Raw genomic sequence first — 23,293 nt, forward strand, 5'->3', positions numbered from 1 at the left:
AATTCAGCATAAAGCCCTCTCTTAGCATAAAAGTCTTCTTGCCCATAACATATGCAAGAACAGCAAAGAAGCTTCTTTTAACATTTTGCTTTTTAAATATATTTTTATGTAGAAGTTAGCCATCTTAATCACCCCACTGCTTTATACATGCACTGGACTATAAAAAAAAAATTACAATTTTTTTCACAGTGGGTGTGGAAAGTTACTTCTCACTGAAAAAATAACCCTGCAGAGCACTCGTCCTTTGTGCGTGCAATTCTGCGCGTGGCTAGCGAGCGGCAGCGACTCCCTCCTGCCCTGCACGCCGCATTGCCTTGTCACCCCTCAGTACTTCTCTTGGGGATCGACAGCGTCAGACGCTACCCACGGAGTCAAGGACGTACAAAAACCTTGCCAGGATCGGGCCCCTAATTTTTGAAGCAGTCTCGGTGGAACCTTCTGCTTTCAGTCACTCCATTAGCAAAATCTTAAATTTAACTACAAATATTGGCCACGCGCGGCAGTTACGTAATGTTTTGTTTCTTCGGTTCAGAAGAACTCACGAGAAACTAATTCTCCCAACGTGGGAATACCATCATCATTTTACAAAGAAGGAAAGAGAGAGAGGTCGGGCTGCTTGCAGAATAACACTGCAAGTTAATGCACAGTCTTGATTGAAACTCCAGAATTCTTCCCAGGCTCGTGCTCTTTTCTTTATATCTCAAAACTTAATTGTACGCTCACATTCAAGTTTTTGCATGCATAAATAATTGTGTGTGCAAATTTAGAATTTACTTTTCAAAACATTTTTCCCTCGGAAGCAATACAAGTGTCAAGTAAAAAAAGGGATAAAAATAAAACTGACAGATGCGAGCAGTAATGACGTAATGGATGCTAAGCAGGATGGAATAAGAAAAGGTGTCAGGCTTCCCTCCCTCGGCGGCAGGGCCGGGGGTCCCCCCGCCACGCCGTAAATGGGGGACCCCCCTCGGCCGCCCGCGGTGCGGTGCGGCGCTGCAGACATCCACTTAAAGCCTCAGCTGGCGTAACGTCCGCCGAGGGCAGGACCTGCCCCAGGGGGAAGGACGGACCGAGGATGAACAGGGCAACCGCGTTTCTCCTCGCCAGACAGACACTCGAGGGCACGGAGCTCCCGGCAGCGCTGCTCGCGAGCCCCGATCCTTCACGTTAATTAGAAAACAATTAAAAAGCAATTTAAACAAACTGGTTAAATAAGGGCGTAAGTAAGAGCGAAGCCACTTTTTGCCCAGCGTAAGTGTACTTCATGCATTTGCAGGAAGTAAACAGAAATAATCATCTTGGTACTGAAGCACGAGCCGTGCCCAGCCCCGAGGACGGGCAAAGCCGCGATGCTCCGGCTGGGGAGCAGGGCTGCCGGGGCGGCTCGCGAGAGGACCGTCGGCAGGGCTGCCCACACCGGGCTGCTCGGGAGCGGCAGCGGCTCAGGGCGAACCGCACAGCTGCTCTGCTGGAAATAGCACTTCTTCTCTGCCAAAGTAACCGGCATCCCGATCCTGAGGTGTCTAAAGAATTTGGATAACTGTCCACAGCCGCAATCAAAATGACTAAGTCCAGCTGTCTTGCAAATCTCAGCAAACGCCGAGTATCGCCCTGCCAGAGAGCGGCTCAGTGTCTGCACTCCCTGGAGGGGATCCCACTCCTACGTGGAGAGCACAGGAGATGTCTGTGCCCCATCCTCACAGTGTCCGGAGCAGAGGAGGGCAGGTGGCCAGCAGCCGGACTACCTGCCCCGGAGCTCGGGTGGTGCCAGCAGGCAAGGGGACGTGCCAAAACGCCCGGCTGCCAGCCCCTGCCCGAGGAGAAGGGTTTGAAACCCCTCACCGGAGGCACGGAGCGGCTGAGGTGCGCTGCGGGAAGGGCCGAGGCACAGCTGTCCCGGCGGGCAGCCCTGGCGTGGTGGGCCAGACCCGGTGGCCCCTCTCCAGCTTCGCTGCCCTGAGGTGGCCAGGGGTGGCCGTGGAGTGGCTAGCAAGCCCCCGCGCAGGGACGAGCACTGCCCGTGGCAGGGGTGCTGGCCCCCTCCTCAGGTTTGCTGACACCCGCAATCCCTAAAATTCCAACTGCAAAAAATGAAACATTGGGCAACAACATCTCTGCTCCACCTGCACTTGGGCTGGTGGCAGTGGTTGATAGGGCCCAGCAAGAAAAAATGGTTAATTAATATTCTCGCTACCTGTTAGAAGTAGCAGAGCAGGTACCCAATTCACTCACGGGATCAGGTTTGAGTGTTAAAGGAAAAAAAAAAAAAAGGCAATTTTAAAGAGAAGACAGGCCACAGCCAACTTTGCATGCCCATTTTTCTACACAATCAGGTGTAAAACTCATATTTAAGATAGTAAATTTACATATGCAGGAAGTCTGGTTTGGGGAAAAAGATTAGATATACTTACCCTGGATGGACTAGGATGTCCTGTATTCCCCCAGGACCCTGAGCTAGTTCTGTCTTCTACATCTAGGGACAAAAAAGTTCTTTAGGCTTTATTGCAATAATTCTTTCCTTTTGTATAGGCACTTTTAAATTAATGTTTCAAATTAATCTCCTGTTGCCTTTAATTAAGAATCAGGCACAGGGCTACTACGATGGTAGTGGCTTCTGACCCACTGCTTAAATTAACTCATTTAAATTCACAGCAGAAATGAACTGGACCCTCAGGAACCTGAGGTTTGAACATAAAAATTACTTCAGCGGCTCAGTGTTTCTCGACACTTTAAAAAGTGACTGCGCTGTACCAGTTAAAATCCTATCAAAACCTCCAGCACAAAAATAGGTATTGTCAAACAGTAAAAATAAAACAGGATAAAACAGATGAAACCTAGAAGTTAAAGAAAGGCATGTTGGGGGTAAACATACCTCTCACCACCTCACCTAGGCTTCTGCTGCAGAAAAGCATCTACGCCCGTACTTGTATCTCGAGAAAAGCACGTTCCTAAAGCCAAGCTCAGAGCCGGTATTTCTGTCTTTTCCTCCACTGTTTGATAGAAAAATCATTGCAACTATTGGGTGGGAGACGCTCCAGTAATTTCAGACAGCCCATTTCAGGGTGTTTTTAACCATTTCCCCCCATTTTGAGAGGGTATCTCTAGGAATAACGCGTCCCACTGCGTACGCGCTAGGAATAGTGAAACCTGCCGTTTAGGGCATGGACCAAAGAACCGGGATTCCCACAAGTTCCTCTTAACTTTGCAACAAAACGCAGAAATATCTCAGCCTGCCGTTTTCTTGCGTGCATTTTATCCATGCGCCAAAGGGACAGCTTGACAGTCGGGAAGGTGAGGGGAGCTTCGCCGGGCAGCCACCGCAGCGTGCTTCCGGGCCACCGACACAAGAGGCTAGCTAGGCTGCAACACCACATTTGCCTTGACAAAAATCAGGTCGTAGACGCATTTTGCATATGAGTGCTCTCCACATGTCCGTTCCCAATATTTCTTCTCTGGTGCAACTATTTTTGTTCTTCTTTCCCCAAGTCTTTCCCAGTACTGCCAATTAACCCGGTTTATTGTTACGAAAACTTCCTCATAACACTCAATGTCCTTTCAAACGTAGAACCTAAAAAGAAAAAACTTCTTCCAAAGACACCCCAACTGCACGGGGCTGTCCCTCTCGAGTACCCTAAGCAGTGACGTGCACCTCCGGGCTGGCCACGCTGTTCTGAGGTTGCACCAAGGCCCGGGAGAAGAGCACGAACTCAACTCCGCCGGCTACCGTGGGCACCGAAAGCAGAAGACCCTCGGCAGCGCGCTCAAGCGTGCTAGGATACGCTTGCACAACCGCTGCCGTCGCGAAACCTTTACGAAAATGAGTTGGGAGTCTCCCGAGACATTCCACTTGGCTAAAAACTTAATGGCTAAACATAACACCAGTTCAGCGAGGCACTCGCGCACAGGTTTAATGGAAGCCTGCGAATAACGCCACTGAAATTGTAGTTCGCTCTCGTATTAATTCAAGTAAATGAGATCGCTCATGCTTAACGTTAAGCACATCCTTTAGTATATTGATGGACTGGACCACACTGCTTAAATCCATTACTTTTTTACTTACAGTATGTTAAATATCAGGAAATGTGATTGACATTGATCTATAACAGTATTGTCGCACATTTCAGTGCTATTTTCCAACTCGCTCCTGTGTACCCACTAGCATCCTAATGAAATAATACTATTGCTTGCCTTTGGCCGTGCACAAACAGTAGCTTTAATCCAATTGGAAAAAATACATATTTGGTCTCGCTGGCTAGAGAAACTTTCTCAGAGTTTCTCTGGACTACACACACGAGTGGCTCCCTTTCTGCCTGTGCGTTGGCTCATCCAGACTTCTAGGATCGGTGGGAGCTTCAGTTGTCTGAGAAGCAGATACAGTCATTAGCACTTTAAAATATGGGTGCTGTGACCAAATCTGGTTGATTTCCAAGATTTAAAAAAAAAAAAAAACCACCAAAAAACCCCACACATTTGTATAGTTTAATACTTTCCCCCAATTACAATTCCTATTATCTCAATAACAGATGAACGTGTTAATAGCACAAGACACTCTTAGGTAAATATTTAATTAAGCTCCAGAAAAAGAAAGAAAATGTGTATCATTTACCTGACAGATCAGATCAACCATTCTATTAGGTTAATTAGGCATATTTTTAAAAATCATTTGTGTTATGTAACAGGCAATTAACTCTGTAGAGCCCCGATCCATTGCCTGCTAAAAATCAGTGGATATTATCCCATTGACTTTGATGGGCATCATCCCACCCTCGAGCATAGCTTCCAAAATCCACCAGCGAGCAGAACAGCTCAGCCCTCGGGAACAGCACCTGGGGGACCGGGCAACAGCTCCGAGCCCGCTCCAGAGAGGTGATAAAGCCAGCACCTGCGGGCCTGGCTTCAGCCCCATCCTGCTCTCAGCTCTCGCGTGCAGACCCCAGCCCACCCGCGCAGGCGTAAAGCAGGGGGTAAAGGACGGAGCAACACCAGCGAAGGGCACGGTGCAGGGCACGGTGCTGCGCGGGGCATCGCCCGGGGAGCTCTGCTTTCGTTAACAAGGAGCTGTTATTCACATAGCTCCCTGTTTGGAACTTCATTTATTAAAACACTTATTTGCTGTAAAAGTCAGCTAATCTAAAATAATACATGTTGTCAAGGCCCCTTACACTGGCTCATGGCCAGTGCTAGGAGCAAGATTTACATGCCAATAAAGGTTTTCAGACTGCTATACTGTACGTTTTTATTTCTATTTTAAGAATATAGATGCCGTGGTCTTGGGAGCTCTACTGCGTCACCTAAACCAACACATTTCAGGGCTGCGTTCTGAGCGGTAAGCCTTCTCTTGCACTCGGTGCCCAGGAGGGACAGCAGAGAGGGAAGGGGCATCCCCACGCCAGCCCGGGCAAGCGGTGCACTTGGTTGCTGAGCTCTTCCCTCTGGAAGCCCACCACCCAGCTCCAGCTGAGAGTCCACCATCACCCCTTCAACATACGCTGGGCTGACACAGGCGATTTAACCCCCTCGTGGTGCTTCTTGCGAGTCGTGTTCTTCACAGACCTTTTTTTCAAGCCCAGGGAAGGGGTGCCACGCTCCTGAAGGTACTTTCCGGCAGCACATGGAAATACTGGCTTCATGGCCAACCGCTGGCCGGTCCCAGTGATGTGAAAGGAACTATTTACGTGCTTACAGTTAAGAATGGTTTTGTGGTGATCTGAATTCCCGCCCAGCTGTCCTTTCTGGTACTTTTTGCTGCATTATCCCTACCTCTCCCTCGAGCCAAGCGTGCCAATGACCAGAGGGCACTATCAGATGCTTAAAATAACACGGGAACAACACATACCTCAGGGCTGGGGTATTCCTCGTCTCTGCAAACATCCCAGACCGAGTTCCTGGGCACACCCAAGGCTAACCCGGAAAGTCCTGCCTAGGCAGGGGGCAGGACACTGCCGGGCAGGGAGAGGGACAGCTTTTGGGGATGCATCGGGGGAAGACAGACATTAAAGATACATCCTTCTACCTACCCAAGCATACCATATCGGGTAGAGATTAGGAGACTAACCTCACAGAATAATTCTATAAGATTTGCCCAGACTCCAAAATTTTTTGCCATCTCCAATTTGGCTGGAAATTCCTTGCCCTTTACCTTGCTTTAATCTGAGCCCATATAATGCTCAAGTTCTTCCACCAAAGTTACAAGTTCTGGACTCTGATCAGAAAATGACAAGCAATGGCTCTTGTGCCTTATCTTCAGGGGTCACGTCTTAGCTTTCGACCAATTTTCTTTGTATTTAGACTTAAATGTGCAAACTACTCTATATTACTCTGCAAAACATCAATGAGAAGGCTTAATTAAGTAACACTGACAGATAAATCCATTTCTTTCGCAGTAATCAAATCAAAGCAGGTTGACATAACACAGGAACTTAATACAGTTATTCCCTTGTAATTGGAAAAAGGCCCTTTACTTCTCATTAAAGCAATCTTCTGGGTATTGGCATAATAAGAAGGCTCAGGGCTTTAATACTGCCCTATAAAAGCCCCAAGATACAGACCCCTTAAGCAAACATGCCAGATTATCTAATTCCTTGATCATAGTGAAACATGTAGTTATTGTTTTAAACCACTAATTCTTTATCTCCACTACAGACAAAAAGAAGGAACTCAGTCTAAAACGCATCTCATGAAGCTCTATAAAAATGCAAGCTCTAGCTGGGGAAAAAAAAGATGCATTTTCAAAGATACCCTAGATCTTCAGCTGGGAAATTGAGAGCTTAGCAAGATGAAACTTGTTCTTGGACATAAAGAGTTATAAAGAACAAATAATAAAACATAGTTTTATTGCATTTGTGAATTTGCTGGAAAATATTTTTTCAATGGAAGCGGAGCTGCCCAAAGCCTTCCTCCCACTGTTGCTGTGTTGGTACCACAGCTGTCTCCCACTGCCCCCGCTGTCGCCACGCAGAAGGCACCAACTGCCTCCAAACCCTCGGAGAGCCTCAGCACCACCTCTCCTTCGGCCTGCGAGCAGATTCAGAGTGTCACCGGAGCGGGTTCGGTGCCCGCGTGATGGGTTATGCCGTGCACGGAGCTCTCGACCGTTCCCTGTACCTGTGGCCACGAAGGGGTTATGCGGTGGGGTACAACACTGGAGTGCTCGATGAACAGATGGGCGTCTGCACCTTGCGTGCGTGCTCCTTGTCTCTCTCCATCTTGTTTACAAGTATTCTCTTTGTGTGATCCGGTGAGCTAGCAACAGTCAAAAGCCAGCTAACTTCTGTCCCCCTCCAACCAGCCCTCAAATCAGCAGCACTTCTCCCTCGGCAGAAAAGAAAAAAACCTCACCAATTACTACCTAGTTAATCTAGCCTAGTTTACTAATAATTTAGTATGACAGATATTGCAAGAAGGTTTGTAAGCTCCTAAACCTAATTCCAGAAATTTATTATGTACCCTGTAAGTACTGCCACTTAGGTAATTAGGACAGTGAAACCCTAATGACACCAAAGTCCATGCAAAATTCTCCAGTGACTTATTCTCAGAGCTTGGATTTATCCCAGAGTGCATAAACTTGAACACATATGTAATTTTCTCCAGAATCTGGCTCCTGTATATTAACCTCACTTAATCACAAGCATTAGGCAACGTGACGTTACAAAAAGCAAATCGTCACGGACAGATTTGGTCAGTTTTTCAGAATGCGATTCATACGCAATTAACACAGTGTGATTTCAATAACTAAAGCTTCACTCAGCATCTCAGAAGTTCTACCTAAAAGAAGTAAAACTGGCATTTAAATGGAGTCAAAGCACTCTGAGCATTTTAAGCAAAAAACCTGGGAAAAGCAAAAACTGAATCTAGAAAAGACATTCAGCGCTGCAGACCAAGATTGGCTGGATTCAAATCATATTACCTCTGTTAATGATCTGGGGAAAAAAAGAATTGCAATCCACATTGATTACACCCCTGTGTTGGAAGGTACCGCAACTTCAGAGAGGCCACTAATGCTTAAGGACGCAAGGAGAAATCCAGAGCACCGATTTGGGGGCCAAAAGCTGCACTTATGCAGAGGAACGAGTTCCAGAAAGCCTCCCGTCAAGCAGCCACCGAACCCTAAAAGTACTTTTCAGCAGCCTGCAGACTTCTGCTTCTTGCACCAAGGTTCCCTTGACATCTAAAAGAAGGAGGGATGCCTTGGGAGCCCCCGAGGCTCCGAGACCCTCCAGCAGCAAGGCTGAGAGATGCTCACGCTCTGCCCAGACCTCCTGGTGCTCCCCATCTGCTAAGTAGACTCCAAACATGGCCAGCAAATACAGACAGGACCGAGTTCAGCAAAAGCACAGCAGATACCATGATGGGTCCACCACAGCTGGTGAGATCTAAGCACTCCAGCATGCAGGCGATCGCTATTACACCTCCACCATCAGCCTGATCCTTAGGTGTCTTTAAACAGCCTCCATGCTCAGGATCTCAAATGAATAAAGGTGCTTAACACGCACCTCCCAGCTCCAGAAAAGGAAAGAAGTTCAGAATTAGGTGACCTAAAGGGCAACTTACTGCCTAATATATGTAATTTCAAATTATTTTCATGGTAGGCCGCCCACTAGCTCCGACACACTGTGTGACCCTCTCAGGCCAACACCTACTTTATTTTAAGGGGCTGTGATGCATAAACTGGAGGCACCATGCAAGGCTACTTGACCTTGGCCGTGATGCCCACCAGCCCCTTGAACTTTCTTTGGTACGAGTTTCATTGAATCCCTTGAGGTGCTCCCAAAGAGAGACTTTAGAATTAGAAAATTAGTATTTTTTCTGGGAAAACACCCAAACCTAGGGTGGGGGAAAAAAAAAAGAAAGAAAGAAAAAACCACAAAAACAAACCCCTCTTTGCAGGAGTAATCCAAACAAATAGTTGGGAAATCATCCAAGACTATAGCAATAACGCAGGACAATAAACTAGATGACTCCGGAATATAATTTTGCTTGACCTCTCACCACCTCCAATAACAAATTTGAGCACATACATAAAATCTTAAAATCACAGGCTAGGAAATTATATTCTCATGCTTTACTCTGGTAAACAGCAACACCGATATCACAGGCGGTTTGCTCATAGAGAGAGAGTTGGGGGAAAAGAAAAAAAAAAGAAAGAAGACTCAGACTAGCAAAAGTAACTAAGAACTTAAGAACTGATCCAAAACAAGAGGTGCCATTTGAAAGATGATACGTATAAAAAACCCTTGTAAAAAAAGTATGCACCTGGCGTTAGACGCAGCAACAGTAGTCTAGCAACTAGGTGAGATAATAGAAGGAAAAAAGAGCACAGTGGTGGCTCTTGTTAATCATGTAGCAAATCTCATTGGGAACGTAGATGTCTCCGCCATTCGTACATGCATGCTGCTTAACCACGCGTCATACCGGAGGCAAGCTTCCCGCTGGAGCGATGGGAGCGGGAGGTTGGGATTTGCACCAGGAGAGCATTTCTGGTTCCCACCATCGGTCTGAGCAGCATTTTGAGCAATTTTATGGGAAAATAGGCATTCAGCTAACATTGTACTCAACCCGGTATTATTCCAGGCAGGGACTGAGGACGTTTATTAAAGCACACAAATCACGATGCCAACCTTTCCACATAAAACCAGAGCACGCTCACCACCTCTTGCTGTACGATACGATGCTTTCTAGAGCGTGGAGGCGTTTCATGGTGCACTTCAAGAACCTAAACTTCACGCCACCCTTCCAACGCCATCATCCCAGCACATGTACAAGTACACCAATGAAATAACCTGACCACTACACTCATGAGAGTAAGTAGAAGCATACCTCTGTATGATTTTTTTTTTTTAGATGTTCAAAGAGTAAAGTGAGCAGAAAGGGCTAATTCAGTTTTCGTTGGCTAAACCTCCTTGCTGTGAAAAGATGGGGTGAAATTCTACTTCTGTGGGAGTTTTCCATTTGATTTCAATAAGACTAAAATGTCGTCTTTAGTATTTGTGTTCCCTTAATTCAGAATAAACAATATTTCGTGTTTAAAACAGCAACATTCAGAGCAGCAGCACAATCAAAATCATGACATTTAACGAATGTCGTAATACAGGTGCTGAGCGAGCAGCCTGTACTGCTAAGCATGGCTGTGAAAAATCTGGCTTTTACCTACCAGCTTCAGAGCAAGAAATAGAGAATTATGTTTCCTTAACTTCACTTTAACTCAGTGCTAGGCTATATTCTTTTAAAGGATCTGAATAAACTATGTATCAAGCCAAAGATAATTCTTGAAGAATGGTCATTTCACATGCAGAAGTGCAAAATAATATTTATTTATATAGTTATTTGTCTTTGTGGCTCCGAAATAGAATTGCATTACTATAATTCCAAAATACTGTAACAAACTTGGAAAATGTTTTAACACACAAGAGCATGCAAATGCTTAAATTGATGACTTTTTATCTCTTGTGAATAACTAGAACACGTATTTCAGAGAAGCCAAGTGTGGTGTTCCTGAATTTACCTATACGGCAAAAGGGATCAGTTGTGGAAGACCAGAGTGAAAGGAAGATCTTCCAAATGCTCGTTGGTGAACTCAAAGTCAAATTATTTAAGATGACTTTCCAAAGAAGAAAGGTAATATACTGTAGTCAAAATTAATACATTTGCTTAGCCTCCCCAAAAATGCTGTAATGTGTTTGCATTGGGAGAAGATGCCAAGGAAAACGGCGGTTCCTTCCCAGCACTTGACTCCCGCACATGCAGAGCGGGCGTCTTCTGGACGCCGTGCTCGTGCCAGGCGAGCCTTTCTGCTTCAGCGCAAGGGTGGCTGGTAACACGCGCCGCCCTGCCATCCATCACGGGCCAGCGCAGGTGGCCTGGCAGTCCTTCCCGGCCTTGGCCCCTATAAATCTCCCAGCCTTCCCACCCGGCACACACATCTCCCCCATCCACGCCTGCTTGCACAGAGGGCTGCGATTCGGAGATGGGTACAGAAACTCTAGCTCCTCCAGAAGTAAATGGCTGAAGAGCAGATGAAGAGGTAACTGGAGGAAACCTAACGAGGTCCGAGCCTTTGTCCACCAGAGGACCGGTCTAGCACAGGCTCCTGGTTCAGACCACCATTTCATTTGTACCATCGTAAAATCAGGGCAACGTGTTGTTACGCACCACGCTCTCCCCCGCAGACAATCAGAAGGCACAGAAGACCCCAGAAGGACTGCAAAGGGAAATCAGCAGCGAAGCTGCTATAGAAACATGGCACAGGAGCACGGAGAAGGGTAACCGAGCTAGCCAAGAGGAGTGGGAGCGACAACTGAGGACGGGAGAGGTAGCCCACGCTTACTGAGGAAAGGGCGTTCAGAGCTATGAAAATCCCTCCCTGGACTGGCTTTCACGGTACCAGTTTGGGTGACGGGGGAGAAGAAAAGGACGCGCCCCACCCCTGCCAGCAGCGGATGGCAAGAGCAGCTTGCGTCAAAGGAAAAGCTAGACCCTGTTTTCTACTGCCTTCACTCAAAAAAGCTGTCGGCAGTTCTGCTCCCGGCACGCTGGGTGCGCCTTCACGGACCCGGACAGACTCCGGGTCAGTGGGGTGGGTTCGTGGTGTGGGCTGATGCCCGAGGGGTCCTCAAGACTGAGGTCTTTGAAGAAAGTTGTTTGGAGAAAGAGATAACGGAAAGGGCGTGGATTACAAAACATCTGCCCCTTTTTTAATAATTTTAACACAGGGAATCAAAGATAGTCTTGTGTGCTAAAAATCTAAAATACAAAAAAAAAAAGCTAGAACACTGAACGTGCGTGGCAAGCGGTAGTCTGTTTGCAAAGCAGGCATTTCACTTCCGCAGTAATTCAGCCAGTATATCTTTACCTGCATCAGTAAGCCCTTTTACGCTAGCCCCAAGTATTTCCCCAGAAGAGACTGCCAACCGTGTTGACTTGATCTAAAATACACAGAATAGTAAATGGAGAAAGACAAACACCTTCAGATTTGAATTTTATCTTCAAGGAAAAAAAAAAAAGTATATTAAATAGCATATTAACCAATGAAAGTAATTTTATATGGGATTTAACAGCCAAAATATCCTCAAATGAGAAGAAAAAGGACCAAGATCTCTACCCCAAAGAGACTTTTTGTACACACGCCATACTAACACACGATTAGCATTTCTCATTGTATGAACTACAGTCGTGTCAAAATGAGAAGGGTGGGCAAAATCCTAGACTCTACTAACGATTATCATACTTCAACAGGTATGATAAACAGATACTTCGGCGTTACTATTTCCCCCCCGAGCTCCGAAGCACCTTACAAACAGTACGTCAGATACTGCTAATGCAAATTAAGTTAAACACACCCATTTTGGGATTGAGGCCTTTTCTGCTGTTTTGTTTTTCAAAAGATTTTTTTTTTTCCTCAGAGTGTTATGGTTTTTAAGAACTAAATCAAAAGTGAGCTCAACAAAATGACAAAATGCAGAAGAAGGATTAAAGAGCAGCAGATCAAGGGAAGAATATGTCGGTAACCTGGACATTTGGTGAACTAAAGGATTGGCAAATTTAAAATGCATACCCATCGAGGCAATCTTTTTTTGAAGATTTTGCTCCAAATATCATCAGGACATGATAAAAAAAAATAATAGGCAGGGAGGTGATCTGGAAGAAGGGCAGTATGAAGCTTGAAGGTGACAGAAGTAGTCAAGGACTGACTCCATCGAGAGAAAGGAGCCAGGAGATGGAGTCACGGACAAAAGCACAGACTGCGACGGGCCATGGAAACCAGGGAGGAAAACTGAGATATGACATGGGAAACAGCGGGGAGACAATAAAGGGATTTATGAGGAATCGAACGCGGGTTTAGTATCAGACAATAGAGGGGATGTTGACAGACTGCAGGCACAGGACAGGGAGAAGTTGCACCAAGTTCAGGCAACAGTTTGGGCTTGAACAAGGGAAGAGGAACAGACAAACTGCAAAGCCATGCACCTCCAGCATGCGGGAAGTTGCATATAATTACCCTTTCCGTGACAGCAATGTAAAGAAAGCACAGATTCAAAATGGGAAATTTCTACTACTTATTTGATAAACAATTTACTATTGGTTTGCTCAAGGGCTTAGATACAAAGCTTTAGGTTTTTTTTCAAAGAAGTAGGACCAGCTGCCAGATATATACAATACACTTCAATCGCTTCTGTTAAAGCCACAAATAATTGGAAAATTCATTTGAATCAGCTGGTCATTTTATTTTCTGCCTGAATTTCCAAAGTCTATACAAATATCCCCGGACAGTCTGAGGCACCACTTGACAGCATTTGCTATAAAACGTCAATAGTGTAAACAAATCTAAATTGTTCTCAATCTTAATATTCATAACAAAGAATTGCATTGTCCCGCCGTCGGATGAGGTCATAAAACCTCACATTGTATTTAGTGGACTTACATAAGCTATTTTCTAACACACTTATGACAGACTTTGTGCTTGTAAGGACAGATGACTTTCACATATCCATTCCATTTGCGGAACTGCCGTACTTAACCAGTTTTTAGCAGATCTGCTGGAACTATAAGCAGCTAGTAAGAAAAAGTTTAAGGTTCTAGTTATATTGCCCTTCCCAGCCTAGCAGGTTACTGAAGGTTTGATTTTGTTCTGGGTTTGGATAGTTTGGGGGTAGGGAGTGCTGTGGGAGAAGGGTTTCCTGAGCAAAATGAATCTTTTTTTTATTTATTTTAACCTGAGAGGAGATAGCATTTAGTAGGAAAGCATCTGTTTCTCAGAACTCTTTCAGTTATAAGATGAACGTGGTTTATAAACTGTGGTTATCTAATTAATTTACTGTATATTCATACACAGCCTATATTAACGTTAACGTACTTAATTTTTACTTGAACCCAATAACCTAGAGCACTCCAAAGTTACGATAATTAATCACACTGCTCCAGGCAAAGTGCATACATTCTACACCATGACCTAAAAATGAGTAAGGACAGATTTACTTAAACTTTCTGTGTGTAACAGATTATGAAGGTCTTCGTACAAAGCAAATGGACATTTCAGTTCCAAACTAGGAATCAAAGCCAAAAGGCGATGGTGGAAGCGTTGATTAAAACCTACCTAAGGCCAGGCCGCTTATGATAAGATGGCTAATAAGGAGACAACGGTGGACTTCCAGGAGGGCTCATTATATACCCCTCGTTCTTCTTCATCGCTAACTTCTACACCACTTGTTTCCCCCTCTCTATCTGCCCACTTCTCCACGGCAGCGCCCCGACACCCCTCTGCGCCACGCAATCGCTCCAGCACTCTCCCAGTTCCAGCCCGCAGCTCCAGCTCCCCCGGACCCCACGGCACGCCACGCCACGCGCATCCCAAAGGACACGAGCGAGAAGGACAGAGGGGTTGTATCCGTGTCTAAGTATCACGGTCACGTAGGCTGCCTTGTTGTCTTCTCTTGCAAATAACAATTACCTCAACAATGAAACTATGCCTCGCCCACCCGCCTGCCCAATCTGCCCACCGAGCACCTCTGAAGACCTCTGCTTCCCGAGGCTGGCGTGAAACGCTCGGATGCTCATCTCAGCTATGTGGCACCGAGGAGGGCTAGTGACACCGAGAGTCCAAGGTCACCTTCTTATTTTAACATTCGCTTTCTCCCTTTCTGAGAGGAATCTGCACTGAGCTTCTAAATAAATACATTTTCAAATTTTGTTTCGCGTGTGTTTATGCAGTCTAGGAAAATGCGATCTTTATAAGGAAAATCTGAACGCAGCTAGAACATTCTGATTTTTGAGACACAACCACGTGATAAGACGTACTACAAGCAAAACACGTTTACATATGGAAGAGAAAAATCATTGCAGAAATCCAACTTAGGCACCCAACACCATATTAATAATGTCGTATTTAACCACCTTCAATTATCTTTTTTTTTTTTTTAGACGCCAAGTCTCTATGAGTGCCACTAGTCAGACAGATGAAGTTTTTTTTAAAGTTACGTATACTTCTATAACAACACTCCAAAAGTGCGTTGTATGAATGAGAAATGTTACGCTTCCGATGCGGTAACATTTAGAGAAAATACTGTTATACAATAAAAGGCGCTCAAATGCTCCAGGTAACAGAGCAGAACATGCAGGTGATGTCCCAGCTTCAAAGCCACCCCTCTCCTGTTCCCAGAAAGCCATGCCCAACGCTAACGTTAGGTGAAACATCGGTCGGTATTGTCGTCAGTGACGCGACGTCTAAAACATTGGATTTAATTTAACTCTTAATCAACAAAAATAATATACGATGAGTTTGATTTACAAGGAGCCCCCCCTCTCACAAATTGTTAAAATAAGCTGAACAATGGTATGGAATAGCATTTAATAATTTGCTACCCAGTTACACTGCATTAGTAATCTCATTAATAGTTGGCAGCAACGCTGCAATATATCATGACAATCTGGGGAGGGCACCAGGGCTCCCACAAGGCAAGGGAAAAGAACAACCAGGTTAACGCTCTGCTCATATACGTTAAGGAGATTATTTCATGGAATAAGTCAGCCCAATAATTTCTAGCATCATGTAGACAACAGCACATCTAGCACACGGTAGGGACTCTCATGAAACCCCTGTGCCCTGAACGAAAAGAATGCCTGAAACTATGTTCTTAAACTCGATGTAGGCAATTTAACTACGCAATTTTATATTTAAATATAAGTATAGAAGAGACCCACTGTCTCCAGCAGAAACCAGGGGAAGAAGCAGGAAGACGGGCATTTTCAAAATTGGGTAATATGTTTAGGTGCTGAAATATCTCATTAAAAACTTAATCCGGGCATCCTCAATTTAATCCAGGAACTTCTATAAAAACCAGGGTCCTGGCATCTAAACAGGACTGGATGAAATCTGACACAGAAGAGCTCAGTCTGGGACAACTGTACAGAAACGGTAACTGAAGTGGAGACCCGACTCTGCAAACCACCCGTGCAGAAAGATCGATACTAAAGGCACTACAAGAACAGGGCTTTTTCCTACATGTTTTTGAGTGACAAATAATAATTTTAAAAAGTGTGTTTTCACTCATGTGCAGTTTTGCTTTGACTTAAACTGTCCCCAACTACTAACTGTTAAAGTTGGCTGGTGGCTTTAAGGTTGTAAAAGCAAATAAATGAAACTCATAATTAATGGCAGCAAATCCAGCGGGCTTAATGCCTCTCTTTTCCGCCTGCAAAATCTCAAAGCAGAATTTAGCTCTGAAGACTGTCAAAACTGGGGGAAAGGGGTTAATTTTTCACCCCTCTGTGCTGGCTGCGAAGCCACAGGGGAGCATGGCTGTTTTGAAGCGCCACGCTCAGCGTTGCAAGGCTGTAGGATCTCGGGCCGTGCCTGGCCGCTGCCAGCTGCGGGGCCGTGGAGCTGGCGGGCAGGATTTGTCACCGCGCCATCCCCGCGGGACCGTTAGCCACGGGCACAAGGCAGAGCTGCAGCAGGGCTGGGCAAATCCTCGGTGCCCGGTGGCGGCACCAAACTCACGAGCTAGAGCCCGTGAACTTCCCCCCTTCTGCTTCCCTCATCTTCTAACCCATTTCTGCAGCTTCCCCCTCCGCTATGAATCACCACCCCTTCAGCGGGAGCTCTGCCGTGTGACTCAAGGGGTGAAGGCTGGCTGCTTGCTTCATCATGAAGAAGAAAAATAAATAAATAAATAAAATCAAGCATTAAAAAAAAAAATGTAAACTTTTTTTTTCCCTTCCACTTACGGGTGGGGAATAAATTCAGTGATCAGCTCGTTCCCTTTGAATGGACAGCTCGGAATCAGGAGTGCATCTGGTAGAGCTGTTTCTGGATACACCTCAATACGATGCTGTTATCTAAACCAGATTTTTTACAGACCACACCAGCAGCTGGGTTTTGTACCTCTCTGGCCAGTACGTGACTGGTTAATTCCCAATATTTATGTTTCTTGGAAACGGAAAGATTAGCAAGGAATGTGTAACTGGAAAAAGTTGAGGGGGAAAAAAAAGAAAAAAGAAAAGCCAACCAAAAAACAACCCCTACTCGTCCAGCTCATCCTCCAACTGGCTGTTGCAAAGTCACAAATTATACCAACTGCAGTGAATAAAAGATACTGTCCTGATTGCAAACCATACAACTCTGATGAAAGGGAAATCAAATGTAAACAGAAGAAAAATATCTAATGAAACTAAAGGACATTTTCTGCTAAACTTGTAGTCTTTGGAGAACAGCGCTTTAATTTAAGCCTATTTCAGAATGACTTCATCTATATGAAAATTACATTAAAACTGCCCTAGATGTATTTGCATTTAAAGTGTATTATGACAGCCCTTAGCAAACACTTCTTATTTACTGGACACTTGCTATCGCAAGGCAATCCATGTGTTTCTGGGCAAAGAATATCAACTGACAAGGGAAAAATCTACCAGAAATCAATTCTACAGAAATTTTAAGTGATCTATTACACTGTCGTGCAAAAGGATTTTTAAAGCAAAGTGAGTTGATTGTATTTTCAAGGACACGCTGTGACTTCGCCTGGCTTAATCCACCCAGTTTAAGGCAGCCTTTGGTGATAAAGATAAACCCCTGGTAAAAGGTTAGTGATGGCAAACTACTGGCACTCGTGCCACGTTTGGCCCGGGTACAGATTTGGGCTTGTAACAACCACCGCCATCCCCACAGCCTGTTAAAATTCATTTGACATCAGTTCGTTAAAGCTGTAAACTGGAATAGGATGAATCTGATGGCCAAGAAGGGGCTCTAGATAGGTAGTTATCTCGATAAACTGCCTAAGCATGGGTCTATTTGCTTTCCACTCTCTCGCTCTCAGACCTGAATTTACAAGGGGAGGAAGAAAGGGATTGAGAGACCTCAGCCCCAGGTGCGTCCCCTCTCTGATGGCCATCAGCGTGCAAAGTTTCACATTTAATTTTCAATTTTGCAATTCTCCACAACTCTCACAGCTGGAAAACACGAACCCCAAAAGCCTCTTATCTGCATGCCCCAATTATTTCAGTGTCCTGGATAAAAGAGTTCCTCACTGCAGCAGATGAAGGTATACCTCATATAAAAAAAAAGAGCTACTTGTTCTTATGCTTAAACTGAGGCATTTAGCCAAGTTTCCTGCGGAGCAGCCCCAGACACTGCCCGGCCCTGCTCTCCTGGGGACCTGGCCAGCTGCTGGAGTCCCCAGGGGGACCCGGTCGCTCCCGCTGCGGGCATACACCCCAGCCTCTCGAGGCCCCGCTGCTCCAGCCCGCTCTCTGTTCTTCCCCGCGCCGTCCCTACGTTCACGCGCGCGCGCTCCGTGCACCGCGCCCTGTCTTTCGACACCAGGAAAACAGAGAGGAAGCGATGAACGCACGCGGGAGCCCCGCCGCGAGCTTTCCCGTGCACGTAAGGAAGCTCAGGTTCCTGCAGAGCCAGCCCTGTTAAAAGCTACCAAATAAAGCATTTACTTTTAACTATCGCATAAATGTTCCAAGTGTGCCAAAACACAACGCGTTGCCGCTCAATGCTTTTCTGAGATTCGGCATTATTTGTAACGTTACAATACTACTAAAAACATAAATCTCTCTTTTTCGCCCCAAAATGAGTATTTCCAAAGTTTCCATGAAAGCTTTTTAGGCTTCCCTTGATCTTTGAGGGAATGACTCCCACCCTTCCTCATGCACCTGTTTTGAAGCTGCCCACACGCCCCTTACAAACAGTCAGAGAGATCCAGTAATATATATTAATAAAACGGGCTTCAAGCACCTGATGCGAAAAAGATTGAACAAAGGCATTCCATTATTGGTCAAGAATCGTCTTTTATTATTATCCTCTGGTGCAGTGGGCTAGATTTTGCTTGGGCTGAAAACCCCTCCTTTCTAAAACACGTGCTCGAGTTCAACCAGAAGTTGATGCAGGAATTAAGTCATATTACACACTGCTGAACCCAAATAGCTTAACTCACGATGGGTTAAAAATGAAACTTGCTTTCTTTGCTTTCTCCGTTTTCTTTATTTTTTTTATAGTGCATTAAGCTCAGCTTGTGGTTTTTTGCAAGCAAAAGTTAGAGATTTCCTTTTGGTTAAGAAGAAAAAAAACCAAATGCCAAGATAATTGCATCATTTTTCACCTGGCCAAATTAAACACCAAATATTGAGTCTCATGGTGCAATGTCAAATTGGCAACACTGTACAGGAGGATCATAATGCTCTCTGTTGACTTAAAAACCCCTGCTATTCCCTGTCCACTGTTTATAGCTTCTCAGGTCCAGACCACACTAATTATTAGGCACTTCATGATCAAGAAATTCCAGGTAACTGCCCTGTGTCTCTACGGCATCCTAGAGCATCTCCAGTGAGAATTACTTATTTTGTCTAAAATCTTAATATACACGTTATGCATAGAAAGAACTAAACATGAGAACATCCACAAATAAAAAGAGATGTTTAAAGGCTTTAAAAATCACTCCCTTGATGCGAGAGTCGCATTTTAAACATTTCCTGCAACATCACAACACATCAGCTCACTTTTAAAGCAACATTTACTGTTTCAGCTCACCAGCATGTCTCCCAGTTAAACTGAAACACTTGACCAGTGGAAAAGAGAATGCACGTGCGATCACATGCCCTCTTCAAAAGAGGGGATAAATAATATAGGTATAGATATTTACTAACTGGGCACATTTTGGGAGAAAAAAAAAAAGAAGAGAAGGAGCAAAGGACTACGTTTCATGGCTTTTTCACTATTTAATATTTACACAAGGGAAAGTCTATTTGTCTTCAACGATGCCACAAATTACTGACGATGCATTTAGATTTGGGCATTATGTAGCAAAAATAAATGCCTTTTTCTTATTCCAAGCTGCATAAAACCAATCACACATTACACCCTTAGAGTTTGCTCAGGTACTTTAAAACAGGAAAGCAGAAGGGGAACGGCAAATTTTAAACATCGTATTGCTGCTGTAGCATCACCATAACCGAAACTTCCCTGCCGCCACGCAATAAGCCTCTCTCCAGAAAATGAATACAATACACTTGCAACATCCAGACAAGGTAACAGTACAAACAGGTTATGGTGACAACTGAATCGGATGTGTAACGCTTTAAGTGTCTACTAGCTAATTCTGCATTGTAATAGAAAAGCTAAAACAAAAAAAAAAAAAGGCATGACATCCACATGAATGCCAAATTAATTCATTACGATCAGTGCTACCACAATGAACACCAAATTAATTCATCACTGTAGAATACACAGAGCACTACCCACCCATTATACTTACTGACGAAAAATCAAAGGATGCCTATCCTCAGCAGAGGGGATGGACACGGTCGCAGGCATGGCTGACCACAGGTACACTGACCGGCTCACCCGCAAGGAACCCTTCCCTTCCACACGGCGTCCGTCCGTCTGTACGTGGCACACGGGGCTGTTTATAACCCCAGACTCCGCGTGCGGGGCAGCCGCCGCCAGCTGAGGAACAGGGCTACCTTCACCGCGCAGCACGCGCTCGCTTCCCTGGTACACAAGGAACCACCCGTGAAACCTGCTTTCTTCAAACCGAATGATTTCATTAATTTTCTCAAGGTTTTCTGTCCTTCTTACGGGATAATAATGAATACCAAATGTATCTGCAAAACCTCTTCAGTCTTCAGTATCTGCCCTGCACAGCCTCTTGTATCAAGTGTATTCAGACCGCTAGGCCTTCTTGCTGGGCTCTTTCGGGGCACCATAACTCAACGCTATTTGATAAAATGGAAGTCTGAGAAATTATTTGTCACTTTTGGAAAACTTCCACTCTTCCACGAGCAGCTGAGGCACGACTGCAAACCTTGAAGCTTTTGCCAGGGATAACTTACATAACGGCAGCGTTTGATTTTGAACCGAAAGATCACTGAGCGCGGGTCTCTTGAAGCCTTCTTCATCTCCTACCTTCTGAGGCTCTGCCCTTTGCTCATGCAGCATCTGCTATTTTTCAGTCTGACCATATGCTCGTAAGAAACTTACAGGGCTCCGAGTCTCTCGCTGTTCCCAAGAAGGCCACAATTCCTTTGCAAGACAACTCATTATAAAAAAAAAAAAAAAAAAAAAAAAAAAAAACCACCAAAAACCAAACACCAAAACCCACCAAACTTAAAGCCACCTGTAAGGGAAGGATGGAAACCATTTCAGCATCCCGTCCTCCTTGCTGGATTTGAGGCCCAGCTGCCCGCGCTAAGGGAAACCGCTCCTATGAACGCTGGGGAAAGCGGAGCCTGCCGCAGGGAAAGACGCCAGAAGGAGAAGTTACGGCACATCGCTGGAAATCCTCTGTCTGTAGCTCATCATTCAAGTCGTCTTTCTAAATTAGAAGGACTTTGGAGAACGCTGCTGAGAATTAAACCTGGGAAAGAGTCCGTGGCTTTCTGAAAGGTGTTTTTAGTGAATTCTGTACTTTTTCATCTGATGGGTCATTAAGAAAGAAATCGTCCTTAAAGGTATCTTTTGAAATGAAGTTACAGCGTTTAAAACTGCAGAGATGTGAAATTGAATAAATTATGTCCCTCCACCAAGCACGCATATATTCAGCAACATCTTACTGGAGAGTATGTTATAGCACTCCGATGAAATATTTTTTTTCTGTTACATACCTTAACACCGAGTAAAAATCAACCACGAGCTCAAGGGATGGAAATTTTACACCCACCATATCTAGATATGAGTTCCTCTTAGGACATCCTGTCTCCCTCTTAGCTATTGAATTTGTTAATAGAAGGGTTTTTCCAGCAGAATTTGGGGAAGAATTTTCATCCTTCCTCCCGCTCTCTCCCTTCTTGCCTTCACCGCATTTTGCTACGCTGGAGAGCAAGAATCCAGACATCGCTCCCAAACCAAACCTGGATGTCTTTAATGGTAGCAATGCCAGCTAAGCTTCTCATCTTAGAAGAACTGATTTAAAAACCAGAGCATTGTGTCCTTTAGAGGATCCAAAGATTATTTTCAGAAGTGCTGATAACAAGCAGACGCTCGTTGAAAAGACCATTGCAGCGGAACTGTGTGCTAGTTCGTTTCAGCACATCCTGTTTACAGCCTGTGCTACTTTCTAAGTCATTCAACCATGACAATTGTTGTCCTTCTGAATATGTTAATTGTGATATTTTTATGCAGCTCCAGAACATATTTACAGACCACAGCAGACTTTCAACAACAATGAAACTTGTAAGCAGTAAATATAGGACAATCATCCAAAAACAACCAGCTATCCTTCAACACATCTTGGCATTTGGGACACCATCTCCATTCAAAACATATGTCAGAGAAAGCTTTACAGCTCAAACGAAACGAGGTGGTTCTCTCCCTTATGCTTTCGGTTTCGTTGCAGTTCGAGGACTTGCCGTACACCTCCGGCCAGGCCATACAACTGCTTGTGCCTGGGGTGGTTCATCTCCGCTCGCTCCCCATCCACCCTGCCAAGGCAGCAGGTAGGAACCCACCGGAGGGTTTCCGTCAGCCAAAAGCGCCGGGGTGCCAAGGGCACAAAGACATGGCGCCGGCGGTGGACGCCTCCGTGCCATCAGCGAGGCACCGCGGCTGCCGGACCCAACCTGGGCGAGAGCCGAAATCCACCGTCTGGTTCCCCCGTAAACATTTTACCTTAATAAAACGCAGGGCCCCTCTTCCACTGAAGCGTTGGCAGCATTTTAGGGTATTTCCGATTGCGACAAACCCACATGCAGAATTAGAGCCGCAGAGAGAGGCACAATATATTTTAATTATACATGTTTACTTTAGAAGAAAGTAAACAAAGAGAGATCAGTCTAATGAAAAGAGACTAACATAATAGAAGCAGCTGGAAGGTTGGGGTTTTTTTTTGTATCCCAATCGCTATTTCTTCCATTATTTAAAGTTACTTATGTCCCCAAATAAAGCTGCCTTTTTTTTTTTTTAAACATATGACAAATCTAAACCTATTCTTTTGTACACTAAGCACAGGTACAAATGCAAGAATCTCAGCATTAAAAACTCTGAAGTGTTATGAAGTCAGTATATTTTCCCCACTTAATTTATTCAAGGTTTCTCTTTAAGAAAAAAAAAAATCACTATAAATTTTCAGCTCTAGTGGCAAAAGGTTTATTGGTCTTTGTACTTCATTAAAGGTTTTTTATAAAGTCATGTTTGTTCTTTTGAGTAGCAAATAAAACTACTGAAAAGGGCAGGTTGGTTTTTAAAAGACACAGATATGACCTAAAGGGAACACATTTTACTGTAGTGAAATAAACTGAGGAAACAGTTTGCAGATTAAAAACCCCTTAAAAGGAAGCATCATCTTTGGAAAGGAAAAAAAAAAAA

At 44.7% G+C, this 23,293-nt stretch overlaps 1 protein-coding gene across 13 annotated transcripts in view; it reads right to left on the minus strand.

Annotated features, from left to right (window-relative positions):
- The window catches only part of TCF4 (transcription factor 4), a 243,761-nt gene that overhangs the window by 163,790 nt on the left and 56,678 nt on the right, over positions 1 to 23,293 (minus strand). For 10 of the 13 annotated variants that reach the window (XM_075489119.1, XM_075489125.1, XM_075489122.1 and 7 more), the window contains one exon: positions 2,412 to 2,473. The exons of the other annotated variants lie outside the window; for them this stretch is intronic. In XM_075489119.1, the coding sequence (XP_075345234.1) occupies positions 2,412 to 2,473 (62 nt within the window). The remainder of the gene's footprint in view (positions 1 to 2,411; positions 2,474 to 23,293) is intronic. 13 annotated transcript variants of the gene reach the window in all.

This window comes from Mycteria americana (assembly GCF_035582795.1).
Source record: "Mycteria americana isolate JAX WOST 10 ecotype Jacksonville Zoo and Gardens chromosome Z unlocalized genomic scaffold, USCA_MyAme_1.0 Scaffold_30, whole genome shotgun sequence".
In the NCBI taxonomy this organism is placed as follows: Eukaryota; Metazoa; Chordata; class Aves; order Ciconiiformes; family Ciconiidae; genus Mycteria; species Mycteria americana.